The 24,707-nt window shown below is 38.1% G+C and overlaps 2 protein-coding genes across 15 annotated transcripts in view; both read right to left on the reverse strand.

Annotated features, from left to right (window-relative positions):
* The window catches only part of NEK10 (NIMA related kinase 10), a 235,895-nt gene extending 217,883 nt beyond the window's left edge, over nucleotides 1-18,012 (reverse strand). For all 7 annotated transcript variants that reach the window (XR_004626025.1, XR_004626022.1, XR_004626024.1 and 4 more), the window contains exon 1: nucleotides 15,403-18,012. The gene's annotated coding sequence lies outside the window, so the exon portion shown is untranslated. The remainder of the gene's footprint in view (nucleotides 1-15,402) is intronic.
* A 114-nt stretch (nucleotides 18,013-18,126) lies between these two features.
* Nucleotides 18,127-24,707, reverse strand: part of SLC4A7 (solute carrier family 4 member 7) — a 108,147-nt gene continuing 101,566 nt past the window's right edge. For 5 of the 8 annotated variants that reach the window (XM_034662095.1, XM_034662096.1, XM_034662094.1 and 2 more), the window contains 2 exons: nucleotides 24,317-24,424; nucleotides 18,127-22,376 (listed from right to left, as the gene is read on the reverse strand). In XM_034662095.1, the coding sequence (XP_034517986.1) occupies nucleotides 22,295-22,376; nucleotides 24,317-24,424 (190 nt within the window). In that variant the 3' untranslated portion in view covers nucleotides 18,127-22,294. The remainder of the gene's footprint in view (nucleotides 22,377-24,316; nucleotides 24,425-24,707) is intronic. The other 3 variants (XM_034662099.1, XM_034662097.1, XM_034662103.1) reach the window with 1 other exon arrangement.

Here is a 24,707-nt window from a genome sequence, read left to right on the forward strand (position 1 = left end):
TCTCGGTCTTGGGATCGAGCCCCATGTTGAACTCTGTGCTCAACAGGGAGTCTGCTTGAGTTTCTCTCTTTCCTTTTCCTTTTGCCTCTTCCCCCTTTTCTAAAATAAATAATTAAATCTAAAAAAAAATACGTGAGTAGCATTTATTATTTTTCATTCAAAGGTCTTCAGATACATTTAGGCCATAGTTTATAGGTATAGTAGCCCATGAGCCTCTGTTTTCTGAGTCACCCTTGATTTCAAATATTCTGACCCATTGTCCCAACAAATACACTATTCTGCTTGTCAGGAAAAGTTTTCCCATTGGGGATTTATCTTTAAGCAAATACCTGGAGCCCAACTAATGCTTTTATGCCCTCTTACTTGTCTTCTTGACAACTATCCTTAACTGTATGCTGCTAATTCAAGGGGTTCCTCCCTCATCATGGGTCATCCCCCTAAGAGCCCAGAGAAAGCCCCACCCACCCTCAAATAAGCATTACAGTGTCAAAGATAAACACAAAATTTCACTGGATTTCCAGATTTCCTAAAGCTTTTAAACTGCCACCTGAATCCCCAGTTGGGTCAAATGCAGTCACAAGTTCTTCAGCAAGAGTTGGGCAGCGCAGCCCCTGCACTCACTCAACCATCCCGTTGAAAACAAGTCAACAAGCCCAAAATGGAGTCACTTATACTAAGCCCCAAGTTACCAAACTTAAATGCATTGTCAGCCCTCCCAGATATGAAAACTTAAACTAGCCCATCAGGAATCACCAATCAGCATTAGTTAAATAATCTGCCTGATAAACCCATGTTACCCTTTAGGGAAAAGTAACCTTGCAATAATCTACTTTTTGACTAATATAACTTCCTTGTTCCTGATCCTTTCTGCCTATAAAGCTCCTCAGAGTTCCTTCCTATCTGCTAGAATGGATGTTGTCCAATTCATGAATCACTGAATAAAGTCAATAAGATCTTTAAAATTTACTCAGTTGAAGTTTGCTTTCAAACAATCTGGACAGTCAGGCTGGCCAGCCTGGGAATACAACCCAATAGACATTTCAACCTTCTGGATAAGCTTTGCAGTCATCATGGTCACCCTTCCTAGAATAAATTTTAATACTATTTCCCACTCCCACTCAAAAGTAAGAGATAAGGCAGATTACTTAAGGAATGAACAGAAAACAATTTATTTATTTGCCCTTTTTTCCTTAATCAATTTCTGATTCAACTGTTTTAATTTCCAGAATAGAAACAAACAAAAAGTTGAAGACACCCTTACTTTCAGTTACAGAGCAAATACAAAATTAAGCACACTATTGGTTTAATCTGATTGGATGTACAATTTTGCAACTGTGCTTTAATGCCGCAGCTTGACTTCAGAGTTATTTTCAGGCATGAAAAAGCATGTGTTATTGTCTTATTGCATGCCTCAACGTATTGTGAAATTGAAGGTCAAATCCAAGTGTTTCAGAGATATTTAAAGGCAAAAGGAATGTGCCAATGGGTGTTTCACTGCAACAAAATGGAGCGAAACTTTATTTTGTGAAATGTACAAAGACAGTCTATCTAAGGATTTAAAAATGATTTTTCCAGTATAGCTGTCATATTTATGACAAAGAGTTGAGCTGGAATTACGAGTTGGAGACCAAGGTTCTCTTCACAGATGCACACCAAGAAAATCACAATAATAATATTTTAGGATTGTGCTTAGGACATAACACCACGGATTCATGCAATCAAGAAATATTTACTGAACATTTACTATGTCCAATCTCAGACTGAAAACTGCTAAAGGTAAACAGGTTTTCACAGGCATGTGATTCTACCACAAGGAAATAAAAACCTACTTAATGACTTCAAACTACGTTTTGTGATGTATTCAGATAGAGATTGATTTCACATTTGCTTTTCTATAAATGAAAGAAAGAAGGAGGAAGGAAAGGACAGGGGTAGAAGAAAGGAAGAATGGACAACAGACGATCTGCAGAGAATTTTTAAAAGCAAAAGATCCAAGTGCTTTTTATCTAGAGATATTAAAATGCCCCAAAAGTTCTAAAATAAATGGAAATCTACCAGTCAAAATTAATAAATCTGATTTTACTTTTCCCTCAAGGACAGAGGGATTCCACATAGACACACTGGCCTGCTGGCTTCCAATTCCTGTGCAAACCATAGCTACAGACTTTATTAGAAGTAGGAAATGAAAGCCACAAGGATTAGCACACGAAAATGTGTGGAAAAGCTCACAGGCTTCTTCTGCCAGAAGGACGCACATCTAGCCAGATCATACCCTGCTAAATACACCATCTTATTTCCCTGTTTAATCTCCATAATTTGATCGACCCGGTGTGTGAACAGGAAATAATCATCTAATAGTTTTATCAGTTTAAGATTAATGTCTACTCTGTGAGCTGGAAGAGTGAGAATGGATAACCCTCTGGAAATGTTTCACTTAATTAAACAGTAAACAAATCCACCGGAATCAGTAGAAACAGACAATTGCCTTCGGATAAAAAACAAAATCCTTTCACTTGATGGCTGTTACAACGGAAACTATTCGGAAGAAAACTTTGAGAAGTTGGTAATGCTCTGAAATATTTCATCTAATCCCATTTCAAATTAACAAAAACAATCACATTATACCAATGGTTATAATCCAAAATTGGGGGGTAGGGGAGAAGGCACCTCACATTTTAAGTTGCCGAGAGGCAGACAACTTACTAAGGAGGTGTTCTCCAGAGAAGCAAGGGTGCTACCTAAAGCAAGAGCTCTCCAGAGGGCAGCCTCAGTGTGATTCCAAGGGGAGCTCCAGAGTACAGATTATGTCTCCGAACTGTCTAAACCTGAGGGAAGGGAGCAGACTTTCATGTTCCTGTAGCCTTTAGTCATTGGTTAAGGGTCCCGAGGAAGGTCATAATCCCCAGACACTCCTGTCTGGGGGTAAAGAGACTCTAGGAGCTTAGGGGGAGTCTTCCAAAAAAGAGACACAGGAACTGGCTGTAAGAAGCAAAGGAATATTGAAGCCAACACCCAGACACACAAATGGTCCTAAGGGATGGGAGAGGCTCTGGGTAGGACACCCATGTCGTTCACTGTGATCACCAACCCCAGTGGAAGAGCTGTGGATGGTGACAGTACAAGAATCTTGCTGAGGAGACACACTGAGCACAGCCTCAAATTCCCCTCCTTTGCTTGACCCCTCCAGGACTTCCACTTCTCTGAACCCTCTACGCTCTCCCTCTCACTCATTTCACTTCAGCCCTACTGGCCTTTTCCCTTGCTCATGAACATGGCAACGCCATTCCTGCCTGTGAGCCTTGGCACTGGCCACTTGCGGTCCCTCTCTCATCCCCAGGCTGGCTCCTTCGTGTCACTAAGGTATCTGCTCAGACGTCCCCTCTTGGTGCAGGCTCCCCTGAGGAACTGGGCAACACATCTACCCCCACAGACCCATCCTTACCACATCACCCTGTTTCACCTCCTTCTGAAGTTCATCAATGTCAGAAATCTTCCTGTCCATTTATTGGTTTCTCTGCACTAGATCCTAAGGCCCGTGGGAACAGAGATTGTATCTGCTTTCCACACAAATACATCCCCGCACACCGAATAGCGCATGCCACAGCGCAGGCACAGTATAAAAGCTCAAAAAGTATTTGTGTCATAATCCACAAGGAGTGGCTAAGGTATCTTTACCAATGTTCATGGATTATTTGCTTTTTTACAATTATTTTAGGATTTTAGGATTAGAACCTCCTTTAACCCCCAAACCTGGTGCTCCTCCTCAGTGCCCCAGGGCAGTTTATACTCCCACTTTGCAAACCTGTGCACAAAATATTGCAATTGCAATGATTACCCCATAAGACCAGGAATTGGACCTCCCTGACTCACTTTTTTTTTTTTTTTTTTTTTGGCTGTAGCTTAAAGCTTAGTTGGCTGGATTTTTTATTTTAACTCAATTAATTAACATATAATGTGTTATTGGTTTCAGAGGTACAGGTCTGTGATTCATCAGTCTTATATAACACCCAGTGCTCATTACATCACATGCCCTCCTTAAGGTCCATCACCCAGTTACCCCATTCCCCCCATTTCCCTCCCCTCCAGAGACCCTCAGTTTGTTTCCTATGATGAAGAGTCTCTTATGGTTTGCCTCCCTCTCTGGTTTCGTCTTGTTTCATTTTTTTCCTCTCTTCCCCTATGATCCTGCTTTGTTTCTTAAATTCCATGTATCAGTGAGATCGTATGATAATTGTCTTTCTCTGATTGACTTATTTCGCTTAGCATAATACCTTCTAGTTCCAAGGAAGGCAAACAACAAATATTTGCTGTATAAAGAAATTAATGGGCCAATGGATAAAAGAACTATGTTAAAAAATAAATCTGGGGGCGCCTGGGTGGCACAGCGGTTAAGCGTCTGCCTTCGGCTTAGGGCGTGGTCTCGGGGTCCTGGGATGGAGCCCCACATCAGGCTCCTCTGCTATGAGCCTGCTTCTTCCTCTCCCATTCCCCCTGCTTGTGTTCCCTCTCTCGCTGTCTCTATCTCTGTCGAATATAAATAAAATCTTTAAAAAAAAAAAAAAAAAGTCCTTTAAAAAAAATAAAAAAAATAAATCTGCATCATTACTCTTTTCATTCAAAAATCTTTCATAAAGCTTCCTCATAAATCAAATCAACTGATGAATATTTGTCATGTTATAATAATCTTGAACATACTCAGGAATTATCTCAATTATTCAGTCTTTAGGAGGGAAATTAGAATTCTATATAAGATAATATTCATGAACAGTGCTTTTCAAACCACCTATGAAGTTTTTTTTAATGTGTAATCTATTATGGGCCAATACTTTTGGTCCATATCCTGTTTGGCAAGGTTTAAGTCAGCACTGATCATGTGTCTAGCTATATCACAGCAATGTTGAATTGCTGTAAACATTTCTACACACTCTCAATTTTGTACTTATCTCCTCATGAACCAATAACATACCAGTCTGAAGACCACCTAAATAGCCCGGAAAACTGAAGTCTCTCCTTTCAAACAGCAATATTGTTTTCACAGCCACCCTAGATGATTCTCTGAGAACCACTGCCCCGAGTTCAGAGCCTGTAAGGACTGAGTAGTTGTGAATTCCAGGACAACCAGGAGAGGGCGAGAGTGAGCCCAGAAGAGGAGAACCATGGCTGAGAATTTAAGGCTGAACATGGGCTCCCCACTTAAGCCAGAGCAGTCCCACTTTGCCGGGGTTGTGTGTACAGTTTCATTTGAGAAACAAAATGCTAAAAACAAAAATAGAAAGCCACTCGTTTTTCTAACATTTATTTTACAGATGAGATGAGGCCAAAGAAATGACAATACTAGGTACATAAACACGTTCAGGTGGATTTTCCTTTGATTCTAAGTGGGTAAGCTGAAATTTAGTAATTTTTTCTTTAAAAAAGGGAGGGGCGCAGAAGTGAAAAATGATACATAAAATTCTCGTGCATATTACTTTAAGAACAGAAACTTTCAGTATCTTTCCTTTGCACGTTTCAGTCATGGGACCAAAACACTATCTCAGAAGGGAGAGAAAGGATCTTTCCGCACCTCATGGAATAGCCAAATGGGTTTGGTGTTTACAGCCCTGGTCAAGTACAGACAAAATCACAGTACTGACTCATTGTTGAATTTTTTAATCCATTTTAAAGAGAGCCTCAAAAACAATTCTTATCTTCTATTGTCATTTGAAATATGGGTTAATGCTATAAGAAGTCCCCAGAGACACACACCTCATTTGCTCATGATCTCTTGGTAATTGCAGAGTAAACACCTATGACAGAGAAAGAAATCCATGCTATGGTAAAATTACCTAATTGTCTGTAATTTATCTAAATTGTACAATATAAACCCACTAACTAAATAAAATGATACTTGTGATACGGTTTTCAGATTCTCTACCCAGAAATTCTTTTTTATTCCACAGTTGCCTTAACTGTTCAGAAGATCCATTTTAAATGGCCTCATCTTTACTGAAGATAAAACAGAAAGTCATTTGATTCATGATGGGAAATAGCTCCAAATCCCACTAATACTTTTTTTCTTATTAATCACTTCGATTGCATCTTTATAAATACCACACTTTATTACATTTACTAATGGTTAAGAAAAAAACAACACTTAGAAAGTAAAAACAGTAGAGAGTTTAACATGACTCCAGTTAATTACCATTTTGGCTACATCAGGTTTATTATTTTGAAAAAAGCACTAAAATAAGCTGTTATAAAGCTTACCACAAAAGGAAGTTCTAACTTCCTTGTACTGACAAAAGGGAGTCCTTATTTCCTTTGATGAATGACAGTTAACCTCCATATTAGATTACAAGTTACAGATCTGTCTGTGTTCAAGTACACATTAAAGAAACTGAGAGAACTTTCACCCGCCCTAACTAGCTGGCAATGCAAAACAAAAAATCATTCCTCTAAGTCCTCTCTAAGTCCTTAATCATTTTTCTCAATATTCCTTTATAATAGAGGTCCTTTGAAAACAAAGTGGCTAAAATAAGATATAATTTATGAAGAGAATTAAAAGCAGAAATCAGCCTACTGTGTTAAAATCTGTTAGGTATTCATTTCTTTCTCTTTTTTAAGATTTTATTTACTTATTTGACAGAGAGAGAGACAGTGAGAGAGGGAACACAAGCAGGGGGAGTGGGAGAGGGAGAACGATGCTCCCCGCTGAGCAGGGAGCCCGATGTGGGGCTTGATCCCAGGACCCTGGGATCATGACCTGAGCCGAAGGCAGACGCTTAACGACTGAGCCACCCAGGTGCCCCATAGGTGTCAATTTCTTAATCTTGATAGCTGTGCCATGGTCATGCAAGATGCTAACACTGGGGTTGGGGCGAGGGGGAGAGTTGAGTGAGAGGTAGATGTGAACTCATCATCCTATTTTTGCATCTTTTCTGTAAGTCCAAAATTATTTCAGAATAACCAAAATGCATTGGCCACTTAAGCAGTTTATTTAATTAAAATGCTGTGAGAATAGAGAAAGTGTTTCCTTTTTACAAAGATTAATTGCACTTAATCTCACAGAGATACAGTGCTTGGTCTTTTCAAACTGGTTGTGTTTTAGAAAACCATATGTCCTGCACAGAAAGTGTCAAGTTAGATCGGTCAAAGTAACTGGAAAATAAAACACACACACACACACACATACACAACTTTGAAAGTAAAATGATCAAAAGTCAAGGAACTCCTATAAAAAACATGACTTGCTTATACCTGTACCTTTTACAGCTCAAAAAGGGAGTTGGCTTCTCCAAACTGTAGACTCGATTTTATCCCTTATGTGATGTTCTTCAGTGGGAAATAGGTGTGGAGCTAGCAAAGCAGAAACAGTTGTTGTATGAAAAAACCTTAGAGAACATCTAATATGAGGCTTCAAACACCTTCCAGGCCTAGGAAGGGAATGTAAATGAATGACAGGCATAGAGTAGATCTAGTCAGAGCTTCAGCCAAACCTGAGAAGTCATACCCTCCCTAAAGGGATTTAAACTCATATTAAAAACAAAGCAAAACAAAGCTCCTGCACGGCACAAATAAAACAGATCTACAGGTCATGGGTTGAAGATCATGATTCAGTGCCCTTCATGTAGCACAAGAGGAAATCAAGGCCCAGAAAGGTAAAAGGTATCCACGGCCACACAGCACCTTTAAAAGAAGAACAGAGCCCACCCAGTTCACCTGCAGGGTCTAAATCATAATGGCAAGCTCTGGGTAGATGGGAAAGGAAGGACTTGTTGACATTGGCCATTAGCCGAGGGCAAAGGGTGATCTAATAGCAACTGATGCTTGCATAACTTCACCTCCTGGACCCTGGGGTGCTTGCAAACATCCATTCATTCATCCCGGCTCACTCATGTGAAATAGGTAGGCGGTGTATTTTCATGTCACCATACAGAGGAAAACAAAGACACGGTTGCTACAGAACCTCCATTGGCAGGAATATGTCGCCAGCGAAGGGCAAGTATTATCACGGTCTTGCTCCTGAGTCAGTAGACTTGACACCTTCCTTGTGCAAATTGTTTATACTTTAAGCAATTTCCTGTCTTATATTTAAACAAGCACTTGAAGGTACAAAGAATAAAAAATCCCAATTGTATTTGGTCTCCCACTCATTCCCACAAATATTTATTGACCATCTGCTATATGTTAGACGCTTCTTTAAGAGTTGCCCTCATTTTCCTCTGGCCAACACTAACCCAAGTTGGACGGCAGGTGCCCTCCAAAATCAACTAAAGCACGTGGCAACAGATACCATTATAATTTTCTTTTTTGAAGCTTTATTCCCGTTCAAACGTATACCTTTCTTGGTAAAGGGAAATAGTGGCAGATATGAATGTAGTTTCTATGGATCCCCTCCACTGCCGCTGCGTAATGATATTCGTGAGATGTCTGTGCTCATGCCTTGTGTGGCTGCTGACCCAAACCTATTCAAGACATAGTTTGTCACATACCTGTGTTAAAACAAATTGAATCTGAGACCCATATATTAAGTAGTCACATTGAAAAGAAAAAAAAAAGGTTCAGATGATATAAGGGGAAAATTTATATTAACCAATCAATGAAAGTAACTTAAGTAGCACACCAAATTTCTCTTTTCTCATTGACCCCAAACACAGCAATATTACATTCTATTCTCTGTTTTTGTGTGTGAGAGAAAGGTGCCAATGATATTCCTTCATTCCGTCAAAAAGTAATTATTGATCCCCTTATATATGCCAAGCACTGAGGATACTGCACTGAATAAGACACGGTCAAAAATGTCTTACCCCCAAAGTTAACCATCATGGTAATAAATCATGATAATAAATGAGAGTCATGGTGATAAAATGTAAGTATGGACTCAGCCCAACCCCCTAGACCTTCTAAGGGTGAAGAGAACACTGAGTACACACATTGATGTTCATAACAATTGGATGCACTACAAGAAACTAGAAGTACTTTTAAGCCATAAAATTAAATTAAGTTTCATTTAGTAACACTTTAAGTGCATTTTATTACTTACTATGCTCTGCCTGTGCACAAGATGCTTCTGCAAAAATAATCTATCCACATCTCAGTGTGTGTGAAATCATAAATACATAAGTTAAACAATATGAAACTACTGCTATTGGGCCTTAAAGGGGGGGGCAATTTCTTATGGTACAAGCTCATATAAGGGATTAAATAAGAACACTAGAAATGTCAAAAAGCAGAGGAAATTAACTTCCGAAGGAAATTATAAATTCAATGAATTTGGGGGAAAGGAAGATCACTGTGGGCTGAAAAGTCATGGAAAGGCTCCTGAACTGGGGAAGTGAAAAAAGTCCAGAAAGGGCATAGGTAGGGCTTGTGAAGAACTTTCCAGGAGAGTGAATGAATAAAGGGATGGAGGCAAATCCTGGAAGTGGTTTGGGGAGACAGCAAGTAGATGAGGTGAACTGAAGCTGAGGAATGTGGAGAGAGGTGAATGATGGTACATGAATGAGTGGCAGCCTCTAAGTCTATAGCCAACTTATGGAACAAAATAGTCACAAATAGTCTCAAAGTACAGCCCTTTGGCATGAATCTCAGAAAAAGGGCACCTTTCTCTTCCTCACCCTCTTAGTGGATTGGCCACTAAATCCTGACTATTTTTCTACTATTTCTAATATGGTCCCTATCTAGTCACTTCTTTCCACCATCATAGCCAACACCCTCGTTTCCCTCATCACTCACTGAACTACAGCAATCCATTTCTAAGTGGTCCCTCAACTTCCATTTACTCCCTCTGCCCAACAACATGGAATCCGTTCTCCACACAGCAACAAAAGCACTCTTTTTATGGTACAACTCTGACCAATTAAGCCTTTGTGGGCTTCCCATTTCTCTTAGGATAACAACAAAAATTAACAAGGCCTATGAGGTGTTAAATGGATGATGCCTCTGATGCCCTAGCCAGTTTCCCTCATACCTGGTCTTAGGCGGATTCTGCTGGACACCCCGAGATCTCTACTCCTGAACTCAAGGAACAGATTGGTACGGGAAGGCCTGGAAGACTCATCTGTCATGTCTCAACACAGGTGTCCGTTCTTTGAGGTAATATCCACTGGCCTCCTTGAAGGGGAGCTTCAACAGGCACTGCCTTGCAGCACTTAATAAAGGGGCTCGATAAATACACATGTCTGTCTCCTCTAGTTACTATAAACTAGTCAGGGATGGGTATGACAGCCAGTTTGCTCATCCCCAGCATACAGCACAGCATTGTTTGTTTATAACAAGAGAAGTATTCAACAAACTACTGCTGAATGAATGGATGAATGAATGAGTGAATGAACGAATGAATGAATGAAAAAAATCCCAAGTGAAACATGATTGGAAAGCTCCAAGTATAACTGCAGTATCATCAAGTATGCAGAAAAAAAAGATAATGGGGATAAAACTATCAGCAAATAATACATTTGCCCCAGCTGACCAGGATCCGGTTGTTACAGAATGTTGGTTTGACAAAAATCTCATAAACACAAGGGAGCCACAAAGTGAATGAGAAATCCATGTTAAATATGGACTACCTCAAGTAGAGAGGAGCAGGACAATACCATTTCCCACAGACGCGCATTCACACTTATGTCAAGTGTAGCACATACATGTACATTCTAAGAACTCGTGGTCCCCACTGCTGAGACTTCACGGGTTTGAGAATGTGAATTCTTCTGGTTACATCACCAAGAGGTAACCCAAAGGAGCAATGGTGGTGGACGAGACCTGGTTTCCATGTATACCCACCACATGACCTCAGATAGTTCCAGGATCTCTCTAATCAGTAGTTTCCTCATTTACCACAAAATAAAAAATAACAATATCCCCCATTACAAAGTGGTAGTTGGAACTACATAAAACAAAGCAAAACCCCTTCAGCACTGTCGATAGCTACAGAAATGTAAGTAATTGTTATTTTGATAGCTGTTTGTAAGCACTATCATGGGTAATTTTACTATTTCTTCAATTTCAAGAGCCTGTCATGCTCATTTTTAATCATTTGTCTATATTCACTGACTTTGATTCGTTGATAATAAAAGACACAAAATGAGAAAAAAAGCTTTATTTTCAAAATCACAAATAGTCCCGATTTTATTTTTTTTAAATCTAATATTATTCAAGGTTTACTGTCATAAGCATTTTGGTGTATTCATTTAATCTTCAAAACGATCCTATGTGGTGGGTAGTGTCAGATCTCCAACTTACAGAAGAAGGAACGGAGGCACTGAGAAGCTAAGTAACTTGGCCAAGATCTCCTGTCTAGTAATAAAAGAACAATAATAAGAGTAAATTTTACATGGTGCTTAGGCTATGCCAGTGCCATGCTCAGTGCTTTCCATACCTTAACTCATACAAGTCTCCTAACAAATCTGGAGGCAGCTACCCTTATTGTCCCCTTTCACAGATGAGTGAACTGAGGCCCACAGAGGTTAAGCAAGGTGTCCAGGTCATACAGCTGGTAAGTGGCAGAACAGAATTTAAAGCCAAGGAGAGCCTTCCCTGTTAATCTAATGTTATACTAACTCTCATTTATTGGTGGAATTTTTCCAGCTCTCTATTCACCTAAGTGAATTTTCTAGATAAATGTTTACCACTTTAATAATCAAATATTACTTCATACATACCTTTCTGCAGTTAACAATTTCCCATCTTTCAGAATCAATACACTAAATACTGTGTAACTTTTTCTTGATGGTCCGGGGTCAATATTATGGCTGCTCTGCTTTCTCCATTCTGCCTCCAGTTTTTGTTTTGACTTTCATTAGGAAGGTTTTTTAGTTTCTTTTCCAGATATAAGCCAATGAATTGTCATTTTGTCACGGCTGACTTTGCTAAGGACTGTGAAGCTAGAACCCAGGTCAATTATAATTATCCCCAATGGAAGATTTAATAAACCCCAGCTTGATGCCAAGTCAATGGACTTGGGTGTATTACCTTTATTATGACTACTGAAATCTCAGCTGGGATGAGGGTAAGTCTGACCTCTAGATAAGCATGAGTAATGATGAGAAATCATCTATTTTATGCAATGTTCATTTTCGTGGGTTTTTTAAATCATCATACACGTCACCCAGATACGAGTATGTTTAATGTTCACTTTCCTACGGAAATAGACCAAGCCTTTCAAAAATGTAAGACTCATTTCCAAATCCAAGCCACACAACCTGTCCCACGGCAGACACTTTCTATCCCCTTACCCTGCTCTATTTTTACCTGTTTACTTGTCTCTCTCCCCCAAGAAATACAGATAGCTACATTTACATGGTACTTCCTATGTACCCACCACAGCTCTAAGAAGTCTGTCGATATGGATTAATATAATAAGACAACTCCATTTTACAGGAAACCAAGGTGCAAAAAATGAAGTAACTTGCCAGAGGTCCCGTATCTGGCCATAGGGGAGCTGGCATTTGAAGCCAGACAATCTGGCTTGAGAGTGTGTATCCTATGGACCCTGCTCTCCTATCCCTGAGAGTATAAGTTCTAAAGGAACAGTGACTTTGTTTTGTTCACTGCCAAACACCCAGATGCTCAATAAATATTTATTAACTGTCTGAATGACCTTCTAGCTCCTCTCTGCCTATCCAAGTGCTCGAACTCAGTTCAGTCTGACTTCAGCCTCAAAGATGGGCTGGCTCTGACTGGCAGAGTAACATTCTGGCCCCTTCTTTCACCTACTCAAGACTTTACCGATTATCGTTTCTTTTGACCCACCTTACCTGGCACGGTGCCCTAGACCAATCAGAGGGTCAACAAATACTCATCGAGGGAATGAGTGTCTTACCTGTTTTAGAGCTGCTGACAACAAACAAAAGTTTGTGATCAAGTAGGACAGTGTGATCCGTAGGAAGAGGATGTCCTGGAAATTGTACTTGAATGAATTAAAAGATTGATTTATACCTTCTGTGGGCTGACCATGGAAATTTCACAATTCTCACCTTCAGTGTGTTACTTTTTCTTTTTTGTTAAGACATTGTTAGGGCAGCTTTAGGTTTACAACAAATCGGAGAGGAAGGTACAGAGGTTTCTCACCCACCTCCAGTTCCCACACCTTCATAGTCTCCCCTATTAACAGTATCACTCACCAAAATGGTACATTTTATACCAAGGAGGAACTACATGGGTACATGAGGATCACCCAAAGTCTACAGTTTACCTTAGGGTTCACTCTTGGTGTTGTACATTCTATGGGTTTGGACAAATGTATAATGAGATGTACTCATCACTATAATATCATACGATATTTTCACTGCCCTAAAAATCTTCTGTTCTCTGTCTATCCATTTCTCCCCAACTCCCAACCCCTGGCAACCACTGATGTTTTACTGCCTCCAAAATTTTGCCCTTTCCAGAATGTCATATTGTTGAATTCATACAATATGTAGTCTTTTCAGATTGGCTTCTTTCACTTAGTAATATGCATTTTAGCTTCCTCCATGTCTTATCAAGGCCTGATAGATCATTTCTTCTTAGCACTGAATGATGTTCCACTGTCTGGTTGTATCACAGTTTATCCACTCACCCACTAAAAGACATCTTCGTTGTTTGCAAATATTGGCAATTGTGGATTAAACTGCTACAAACATCCATGCGACTATTTCAATTTTTTAAACATGTGAAAATTTACTAAGGGTAAGGCACTGTGGACTTGATATGAATTGTGCACATTTAGTCCTTAAGACAATCGTATGAGATAGGTGCTATCATCAGCTCACTGTACAGATAAAGAAGCTTATTGGAGGCTAAGTAATTTGCCGTGGGTCACTGAACTAAAATGCTGAAGCCGGGATTCAAATCCATGTATCTCTGACTCCAAAGCTTTTCTTTTGCAACCTATGCTGTACTCTCTGTTTCCCACTTGAAACTTATGCCATATAATAACAACTACCATCATAATGATTATGAAAGATAGACTATGAGTTGAAATAGTTTGCAATTACGAAGGGTCTTGAAATCTAAGTAAAATCTATAAATTCAGCATTCATATTTTATAAGCAAAAGCTTCATTGGCCAGGAACTATTTCTGACTTTTCTGGAACCAAAAAGGATGTCATGAAAAACAGTGACTTCTCATTTCAGAGATTCATTCGCTTAACCAGTATTCACTGAGCCCCCGCTATGGGCATGGTACTGTGAGAGATACAGCAGATGCTGAGTAAGACAAACGTAGCTCCTGCCTTCACAAAGAATGTCCAGAGAAGGGAACAGAAAAGTAATGAGGCAACACAAAGAGAAAGATTGGGGAGTGAGAACAGGGTTAGGGAGGGTGCAAAAAGTGGAGTTCACTGTGGGCAATGTGAACAACAGGTGCACTTACCACACAAGGGAGAGAATGTGGCATGTTCTGGGAATGAACAAGATGGAAATGCTGATGGAAGGCCTAAATAAAAGAGCTTGGAGTAGGGTAATGGAGAATCTTTAGAGGAAACAAAATGCCCTTTTTAATATATATATAATATACATGTATTATATATATTATTATATATTATTTATATATAAACATAAATTTTTTAAAAAGAAAGATCAGTCTTAACTCTCGTGGGGAAAATGGTTCCAAACTGCAACCAGGGAAGCTGGATGAGTGCTGAATTTAACCAAGGGACTGGTGGAAACTATAATATAGTGAGAATGGGGATGGCGATGTGGAAATTGGTTTGACAGCTATTAATAAGATAAAGGCTTGATCATTGATGGAAATGCAGAAGAGGTGGTGTCAAAGATACTGCCCAGAATGTGATTTTGGTAACTGAATGGATAGGTCTGCCCAAGATAGGGAACCCAAGGTTGAGGCAGTCTGATGGGAGTGGAGGGAGATAGCTTCTAGGGTTACACACGTGTGGAGTTAACCGGCAGTTGGATTTGGGGGTCTGGCGTTTGGTGGAGCAGCCTAGGCTGGAGGTGGACGCTTTCCAGTCATCGGCAGACATGTGCTGCGTGAAGGCGTGGACGTGGACAGCCTCACCCACGTGGTGCAGAAAAGCAGAGGGGCAGTCAAAGCAGCATCACAGAAGGGGAAGGCAGAAAAGCGACGCCCGTAAAGACTTTCAGGAATGAGGGTGCAGAGGTATCGGAGAAGACTGGAAGAGACACACTCACGCTGCATGTAACCAAAATAATTCCTTCATCGAACCGAAAGGGCCATCAAACATCGTTGATGGCACCTGCCCACCATCCAGCCGCACGACACCAACCCTTCTGCTAAGAGACACGCTCACAGAGACTCGCCTACCCGCGACAGCCCGCACTCTCTGCCCCTGCCCCATGGCGAGTGAAGCTGACTCCCGGAGGCTTCGGGGCGGCTCCACAAGGACCTGTGGGCATCTCCTTGGAGACCCTGCCTCAAACCGCGCGCCGGCGCAGCGGAACGCCCGCCCCTGCCCCACTCACCGCGCCAGAGGGAGGGTCCCTCCTTCAAGCCAATTTCTAAATCTTCCTCATCGTTTCTGCTGCTGCCACCCGCGGCTCCGGATCGGGGGGCCCGTCCCGCCCATCCCCCCAGCCCACTCCCTGTCCCCTCCACCTCGGGGACACCACTGCCTGCTGCACCGTTGGTACAATCAAATCCTGCTTTAGGCCACCAACCGGCGCTGGCTGAGCCAATGCCAACACCTCTTCTTCCGCTTCGCCGGGGCGCCTCGGCCAATCAGGAACAGCCGTGCTGCAGCGTACCGAGCGCTATAGCGACGGGTGACACCTGCCTCGGGGTTGCCGTAGCAACCACAGAACGCGCAGGTCCTAGCCCCAAGGCCGCCAGCCAGAGAGGAGGGAGGTGGTACTTAGCACTGTGCTGCGGCCAGTTCATCCTGACCTAGAGTTACTAGACCGTGGACAGGTTTCCTAAACCCTGTGGATTTTTCTGGACTCTGGTGTGCTCAACTTTAGAGCATTTGAAAGAAAACGGGTGGGAAAGAGCTACTTCATCTCAGGGTGCTTACTTTCAAGAACTGCTATGGACTAAAAATCAATTCTCTTCCAAAGCAAAGATTAGTCTGAAAGCATCAACGTTACAGCTACATAGCCTTCATATACTGTGAACACAGTTGCGGTTACTCAAGCGCAATGCACACCTCAGGTAATGACAATAGAGTGTTGTGAAAATAAAAGTGGACATTCAAGACATCAGTACGGTTCACCTAGCATAGGCAAGTCTCCACCTTTTGTGAAGATCTGAAACTTCTTGAAAAAAAATTGAATTGCATTAAAGTCTTAAAAAGATGAGTCACATTATGAACCTTTAAACAATGAAAAATATCCATGCTCATTCTATGCCAGACACTATTCCACAACATCTGCTAGTCATTATTTTTCATCCTAGTTTAGAACTGAAAATGGAGAAACGAGAAGTTTCCTCAGTTGCCCAGCTAGTTACTGACACACCTGGTAAGTGGTAGAGGCAGGAAGAACCCCCACAGCCCTGCACAGTTGTGTAGATAGCACCCACAGTTCGAATCTAGAGACCAGTCTTAACCACACTGACGCTCCAGATTTCAAGAATAGGGCCTACTCCATCTCATCGTAGTGGTCCTCAAAATGACCACCAGCGCACCAATTAATACAGTGACTACATCTCCCAAAACCTGATTTAAAATGCACACAATGAACCTTTCCCTGATGCTTCTCTGCTTTGAATAATAATGAATAGTAGGCCCAATGGGATAACACCTGGCGTTGGGTAATTAAAAATATATATTCTAACCTACAAGAACAAGGTCCCATCTTGGAAATGTAGAAAGGGGAAATGAAAGCCACTCGGGTAAATACAACAGAACTAATTAAACTTCAGAGAACATAAAGCCAGCGGCGTTAATGTTACCAATCGGAAAACAAAAGATGAATTGTGCGGAGTTGAAAAAGTAATCTTAAAGATTTTAAATATCAGTGAGGCAAAATGATTCCAATTAACTTCTCTTCTTCATCTGAATACTGAATGTGCTTCCCATCTCTTTCTCAACAAAATGGTAAACTAACATTTTGGCCTTTCCTGAATAGAAATGAAAGTTGTACAGAAGATTAAGCATGAAGGACACTTGCCTCTCAAGGGGACGAGAACTACCCTCAGTACCTGGTAAGGGCCCACGCTGTTCTGTGTGATAAAGATCCATGCCCCCAAAGGGTCATGTGTGCCTTAAGTTTATGGCTTATGTGGTAGGGCCCAAACTTGAAACACCTAACATCCATCCCCTTTTTGTTTTCCAATACCCGTTTTGCTATGCTGAAATGATTTCAGAGACAATGTAAAAAGTTCAAAAGCAAAATAAAATGTCTTAACTATAACATAAAGAACGAATAAAAGTAATTTAAACAGGTACCAAAATAGGTATACATTTTCAGGATTAACAAGAGGACAAAATCGTTTCCCCAAATTTCTAAGACACCCAGGACTAAAAAAGGGTATTTAAATACACACGCACACACACTTACACTCGAGGAATGAGAATGATCTTGTAATTGGCAACAGAAGGTTGAGTACAATTTGAAGGAAAAGCAGAACTGAAATCGAGTCTCGAAAGAACAAGAGACAAACTGAAAGAAAGGTTTTCCAGTCAGGAATGTTCTCATTTAAAGCCTAAAGGTAGAAATTTAAAGGTTAGCCATAGAAAGAACTGATACTCAAGAGATCAGATATGCCTTAATGAGCAAGATAAAACAAAATTAAGTAAGATTTCCTTTCCTCTCACCTTCTAAAAACAAAACAAAAACTCAAAGTTCTATAGATGGGAATAATAAATTGACAAAACACTTTTTCCTAAAATAAATCTAAGAAAACTTCCAGATGAAATTTCTAAAACTCTAAGCACCTTTCTTACTCCCAAAGGTTATCAAGTTCATGTTGGGATATCAGAAGTGATTTCTTCTTATAGGGAAAATAATGGACCAGCCTACTCTTTCTTAAAGGGCTTTAATTTTGTTATTCCCTAACTATTAAAAAGTCATTGTGAAACACACAACACTTTGTTTCACCTTTTTTCCTGTCTCCTTACTGAAGCATATGAATATTAGGAAGCAGGAAACAGAAATCACCTATTTTCCTTGATCCTCCATCTCTCTGCATGAGAAAGATACGCAGCAATTCTAATAATCGAAGTACAAAGTGAAGACAATATCCAATAACTAATTCAGTAGACTTTTATTGCTCTTTCAACTTCAATAACATCTCTAAAAAATAGTTTTCTTCTAATAATTATGAAACAAATTTGAAAGGCAGGATCGTTCACATTATAGACTTGGTAGAGACTTGTACTTCATATAAATGAAAAATACCAGTTCGACGTTTTAAATGTTTAATTTACCTTGGGTTTTATTACAAAAGAAAATACTATCATTGTAATTATAAAAGTCATAAAAATTAGAACTGTACTGTGAAATTATACCAAGCTATCAAAAACTATATAAATGAACAATAAAATTCATTTTCTATTTATTCAAACATAGTAAACATTGGAAGATAACACCCCTAAAAAACAAACAAAAGCCCCCCAGATTTTTAATATTAAAGCAACAAAAGGGAAGCCACAACACAAAAATCAATCAATGCACAAAATCTGATTAAAAAACCACCGGGGTTTAACAATTACTATAAGTCAACTGTAGAAGTCAGTAGGTGCTAATTAAAGTTTAAAAGCTGATCTTTAGATGATTCCATTTCCAACTGTATGTTTTCCTATTATTGATACTTATTATTTTTGATATGTTAGAAAAGAACCAACTTCACATTAAAATTGCCAAATTTTGAATTTTGAACACTATTTTAAATTTTCAACGTCCTTAAAATCTTTAAGCTTACTTTCTAAAAAATAAATAATTGTTGGACTAAACCAAAAGACATTTCACACGTGTATTATATATGATAACAATGATGTAATCTACATAAATAAATTTAAAATATTAAGTTATTTAATTTAAACATTTTTGAATTACAATGTTATATCAATGGCTTACACATCCAAAATCTGAGCACTTTAAAACAGGATTCACATGTTGAGCACATTTAAAGAACTGATGTACGTGATATGATCCTTGACAAACAGCAAGCTCTGATGTAATTAATACCTCAGTTTCAGAAACCATTTTACGTTTTACAGAATTTTGAACCTGTCTTTGTGAAAGGAAAAACTTAGAAAGCTATTATATACATACATAAACTTGAAGTATGAGGAAGAAACAGAAATGCTTTGGGATGGAGAAAACAAAAATTAGTAATTTTGAGTGGTAAAGAAACCTGCTTTATAAATACATGCATTAGCACATAAATTTTGTCCTACATGTTTTACAAAGACTTGGCAAATATGAACATTGATACGCCACAGCTTTTTTCAACAACTGAAGAGATTTAAGATTTTTAACATCATTCTCTCTCTCTCTCTCTGACACACACACACACACACACACACACACTCTAGACTGTGTGCTTCACTTCAGCATATCTAAAATTATAAGAGAATATACAGAATCATCCTTTTATCATAAGGAAGTTAGTTCATTGTTTTCTCAAAAGCTGCTATTTTAGAGTGAAATAGCATTCAAAAGAAAGATTTCAGATGGTCAACATCAGGATTTATTATAGTCTCTGTAAACAGACATCTATAAATAAATAAAACAGGGTGGAGAGAAGACTACCCTGAGGTGGCTCTGTAGCCAGGGTATTCAGTAGCACTAAGCTCCATCCTGGAAACCAAGGCTTCTAAGAAAGTGCAGGGCTGTTTATATTAATTTATTTTGTAAATGGAATATGTACAGGTTTAATTATTTTGCACCTTGAGGTAAATCAGTACATTGCAATTACTACTGCTCATTTACACCTATTTAAGGCAACATTTAAAAATTAACATATGTAGTAAATTATATTTTTCACTGTCTTGCAATGAACACTATCCATGATTGCTATTTTTCAAAAATAGTGGGAAAATATTCTAACCATGTAGAACAAGCAGTTAATTACTTAATAAACATGAGTTACCTTTGCTCTTCAATGGAGTAGTCATATCAGATCATTTTGTAAGTCAAGTAGTCAAAAGAGAGCCGAAACCATGAACAATCAGAAACAGTAAAAACATTTTGAGTGCAAAGTATTTTGCAAGTCATGGTTTTTCTGGCACTGGACAATTACTATACATAATTAAATAAAATCACGGAAACACTATGATCCCAGGTAGTTTTCAGTTTAAATTTTAAAATCCCTTCCTGTAAAATAAGCATATTTATTAACCCTATGATGTCCAGACACAAAGAAATGATGTGAGGAAATCCCCTTGTTCAGGTACATCAGGGGAGTTTACAGAATATAGCAGCAAATACGGGGGTCTTTGGAAATGATTATGCTGCTGTGGATAATAGGAATCATCTCAATGGAAGCTCATAAAGAATAATAAGCACCGTGGGTAATACTCGATTTTCAATTGCCAACAGAGTCTAACTCTTTTTCAGGCAGTACCGAATGATGCCAGCTCTACTTTCTAAAGAAAAGTGGCTACATTTTCAACTTCTCATTCGAGGCAGAAGTGGAATCCTTTATTTTAACTAGAATCTGACAATATGGTCTCAGATGGGGAAATCGTATCAGCTATCAAAATAGCTTAGAATGGATTAAAAACACTCCAGAATTGCTAAAATATCAGCTTTTGGCATTCCTCATGATCCTCTCTGTAAGATCGATTATTCATACTTTCGTACTTTAATTACAAATGATTAAAGGGAACATTGGAATTGCATTAAAATTTTCATCCTAATATTCATGTCACAATTTCGGTATTTCTGTGGCTTCTCAATACTCATTTGGTTTTTGTAAATTATCCTCTTGCCAAATCACTTTCACAACCCCATTCATCCAGTCCTACAGGCTTAAACAAGAACATTTATTTATTTCATGGAGAGCTAAGAGTATATAAAAGATGACTAAAAAGATTTGCTAGAAGGTAAAAAGATAGCTCAGAAAAGCAGAAACTAAATTACAAATACTAACACAAACTAGAAAGAATGCCATCAATCTGAGCTATACATAAAATGTCTAAATTCCTTTTAAAATACAAATATGGCAGTGCTGTATATCAAAGATGTAAAATCTGTCAACTGCTTCCAAAGATAATAAACCATAAATGCAAGGGAGCACCAACTATTTACATTAACAATTTAAATTATTCTGTATTTGTTACCTTTTCAAATGTTTATATAATATTTAAGTATCATATCAATTAGAATAAATAAAAGTTTAAAATGAAATCACAGATAACCATCTATTAAATATTATCTATACCATAGAAAGACTAACAACGTAAACAAGGAAATGAAAGGTAATTCTTTAGAATGAAGTAATACTGATCATAAACCCATTAAGAGAATTCTGACTCCTGATTATTTAATCATATTACTTGTAATAGAAAAATAACCAAGGACGTGAACCTGATATAAGCTTAACCACATCTGAAGTAAAAGACAGAAAAGGCAGAGAACAGAGTGGGTATTCTAGGTCTTATAAAGCATTAGGATTCAGAAAAAACTTCTACAAAGGCAACAAAATTTAACTATTATCAATTGGCATTTTACAGCTTCTAAAATCCATAAAGTTATGACTGGTATGGGGTTAAATTATAAAATCACCTGCAATTTCATTTGTCTATCGGAATAGAAACCTAGATGTGGAGGTTTTAAGATTTAAAATAAATTTTAAAAACATAAAAGGTCAAAACTATGGTTCTTATCTAGAAAGTTTCTATTGTTCTAACCTTTAGAGCCAAAAACCGTCCACTGCTTGTGAAACATGATGGACATCTGCATAAATGAAACACACATAGAGAGAAGCCATGACACGTGACCATCTGTCCCACAACACTGGCATAAAGACTCCTTGTTCTTCCCATAAAGAACAGAAGTGAAATAATATGTAAAAATTTTTAGTAACTCAAGTAAAAATTATAAATATATGGACAAAGTACATCACCTAAGGTTGGTATGAATTCTCACTGATGAACAAATAGATATAAAGGAAAACTAGACTGAATGCATTTCCCCACATCCTTCTACTGAAGAACAGAATTTTTTTTCCAACAGAATAAATATTTGAATAGAACCATGTACCTCATAAGACCATTTCATTATATACACAGTCCCAAGGTGTTCCTAACAAACTTCAGACACCACTTCAAAAAACCCAGGAGTCACGCATCAACAGCATGACATACAATATTGTTATATATAGTGACATGAAAAACACACATCTCATATATATATATATACCTATATATATATATGTATAACTATATATATAATTCTTCTTGGTTCAATTCTATAACGAAGTTTCAGCATCCATGTATTTCTTTGCTGGTTCATCTTCAAAATTTATTTTCACACTCACAGGTTTTTCAGGGCTATTTAAAACAAAGAATGAGAATAAAAGATTTTGAAATGGACCAATATTATATTCAAAAAATGGCCAACACTTAGTATCCATAATAAAAGCCTTTTGAAATGACTATTAATATTATAAACATATGACTCGCTATTATTATTTTACTGCTTTCTTTTCATGTCAGTAAATTTGATCGGAAAGACAAATATTAAAATTAAGTTTTTTTTAATGGATATGCTTGCCACTGAAATTCATGTTTTTCTTACAACTGAAGAGGCATTTCTTAAAATTAGTCATTATATGACTAAGTTTGATTCATTAGTTTTATTTTATAAACAGTTGTACCATGTGATATTTCACTGACAGATCCATTAAAAAAGCAATCTTTGTTAATACGGATAAGCATCAAATAATTTTCTGCAAAATGTAACAGATTTACGAACTTTCTTTCCCCAAATCTGGTTCACAAATAAATCAAAACACACATATTCTATATTTTCAAGTTAATATCAAATACAATGATTCCATGTCCATGGATTTAAGTAACTGATTTAATTGTAAAACATGAATATCTGTGTTTTGAAAAAGAACTTTTCAAATGTATAAAAACACACTGTGATTTGCTGCCTTCTCCAGACAAGACTGAAGAAAAGACCTCCAAACACCTTTTCTGTTAAATGATGTAACCCAAACACTGTCTGTCTTCCCCTGTGATTTGGAATTGAGGGGCAACCTGAATGAAAGGCAGAAGTATAAAAGATACAATAATATTACTGTAAGGTCTTTACATTTATAACTATACTAATAATCTGGGCCACAAGTGCTGACAGGGTGTGAAAAATTATTAAGAGTAAAAAGAGCATCAAGCTAAATTCTAGCTACATGGAATAATCAAAATGACAAAGAGTTCAATTTAAAAAACTTTTAAGATCAAAGGCAGAAGAAAGGAATTAGTCCAGCTTAGAGAATCAGAAGTCAAAAAATGATTTAAAAAAAAAAAAAAAAAAAGGAGGTGGGGGGATAACAGAGATTAAGTAGGAGCAAAGCTCTAAGAAGAGGTGAGGAAGGAATGAATAAAACCTAACCAATTATTATCAAAAGACAGTAACTAATCAATCAGAAGCAGCTAGTGACCATTTGCCCAGAGAAGTTTCGACCTGACACCCAAGTATATGGACACACAACAGTGTCTGGCACAAGGTGCACACAGAGTATTTGTGGAACAGGAATGACTGAGTACACTGCAGAATAATACCTCATTTCAACACAGACCCAAGGGATTAAAATACTCATGGTTATCAAACTAGAATCCCTTCAATTCAGGCCTTAAAATGAGGGTAAAAGAAAGAAAAAAATGGCTTCCTAACAAGAAATCTAAAAAAGGAATCATGAACATTATTATGGAATACTTGGTCCCTTATAAAACTGAATGGTGTTTATATCTGTAGGTTAAAAATTTCTTCCAACTATCTTCTAGGAAAATGCTTACCTCACCTGAAGAAATGGCAGGCTAAAACAAAACAAGGAAAACAATCATGGCCGTCCTTTTTCTTGGACCATCAGAAAGCATGATGGAGCTAGTGTTCACTTAAGAGTATTTATGTAACCCCTAGTAATTATCTTTCTTTACACAATTTCTGATCTTTTATATACTTACTCTATACTGCCAAATGGATATATTCATTTTTATTATAAAATGGCTAAATGCTTTTTGGAAATAGGCAATTATGAATTAAAAAAAAAAACCTATTGGCACTTATACCTGATTTCCAGTGTTCAGTAAAATGATGGATAGACAGATAAAAGGAAGGAGGAAAGAAGAAAAGAAGGCTTGTTTTGTTAAGAGAATATAACTTATGCAAACTGAGTTACATTTAATGGTTTTATGAAATAGCTATCTATCCATAAGTCAACTGAAAATTGGCTACAGTTAGAAAATGCGTAAAGAGTTACAGCTACCTCGTGCTAGATCTGGTTACTTTGGCATTCTCAGTATTCATGGAAAGTGCCTTCCACTGTGCAGTTTTGGCCATTTCATCTGATATGTTAACAACTGAGGGATCAACACTGAAGAACAAATACACTTTTTGGTTAGTATTCAGTACTTGCAAAAGCATTAATATTGTCACTCTTAACTATATAATATTTGTCTTCATCAACTTAAAATTGAGAAAACTCTTTGTCATGCACTTAAACCAAGTCCAGCAAAATATCAGAATTGGGGAGTTCTGTTATAAAGATCTCATGGGGAATTACATCTTTCTATATAATCAAAACTAGGAGTAAGATTAATTAAATTGGCAATGAAGCCCAATGATGATCATCTTGGCTATGAGTATATTATTGAAAT

Source organism: Ailuropoda melanoleuca, chromosome 6, assembly GCF_002007445.2.
Source record: "Ailuropoda melanoleuca isolate Jingjing chromosome 6, ASM200744v2, whole genome shotgun sequence".
Lineage (NCBI taxonomy): Eukaryota > Metazoa > Chordata > Mammalia > Carnivora > Ursidae > Ailuropoda > Ailuropoda melanoleuca.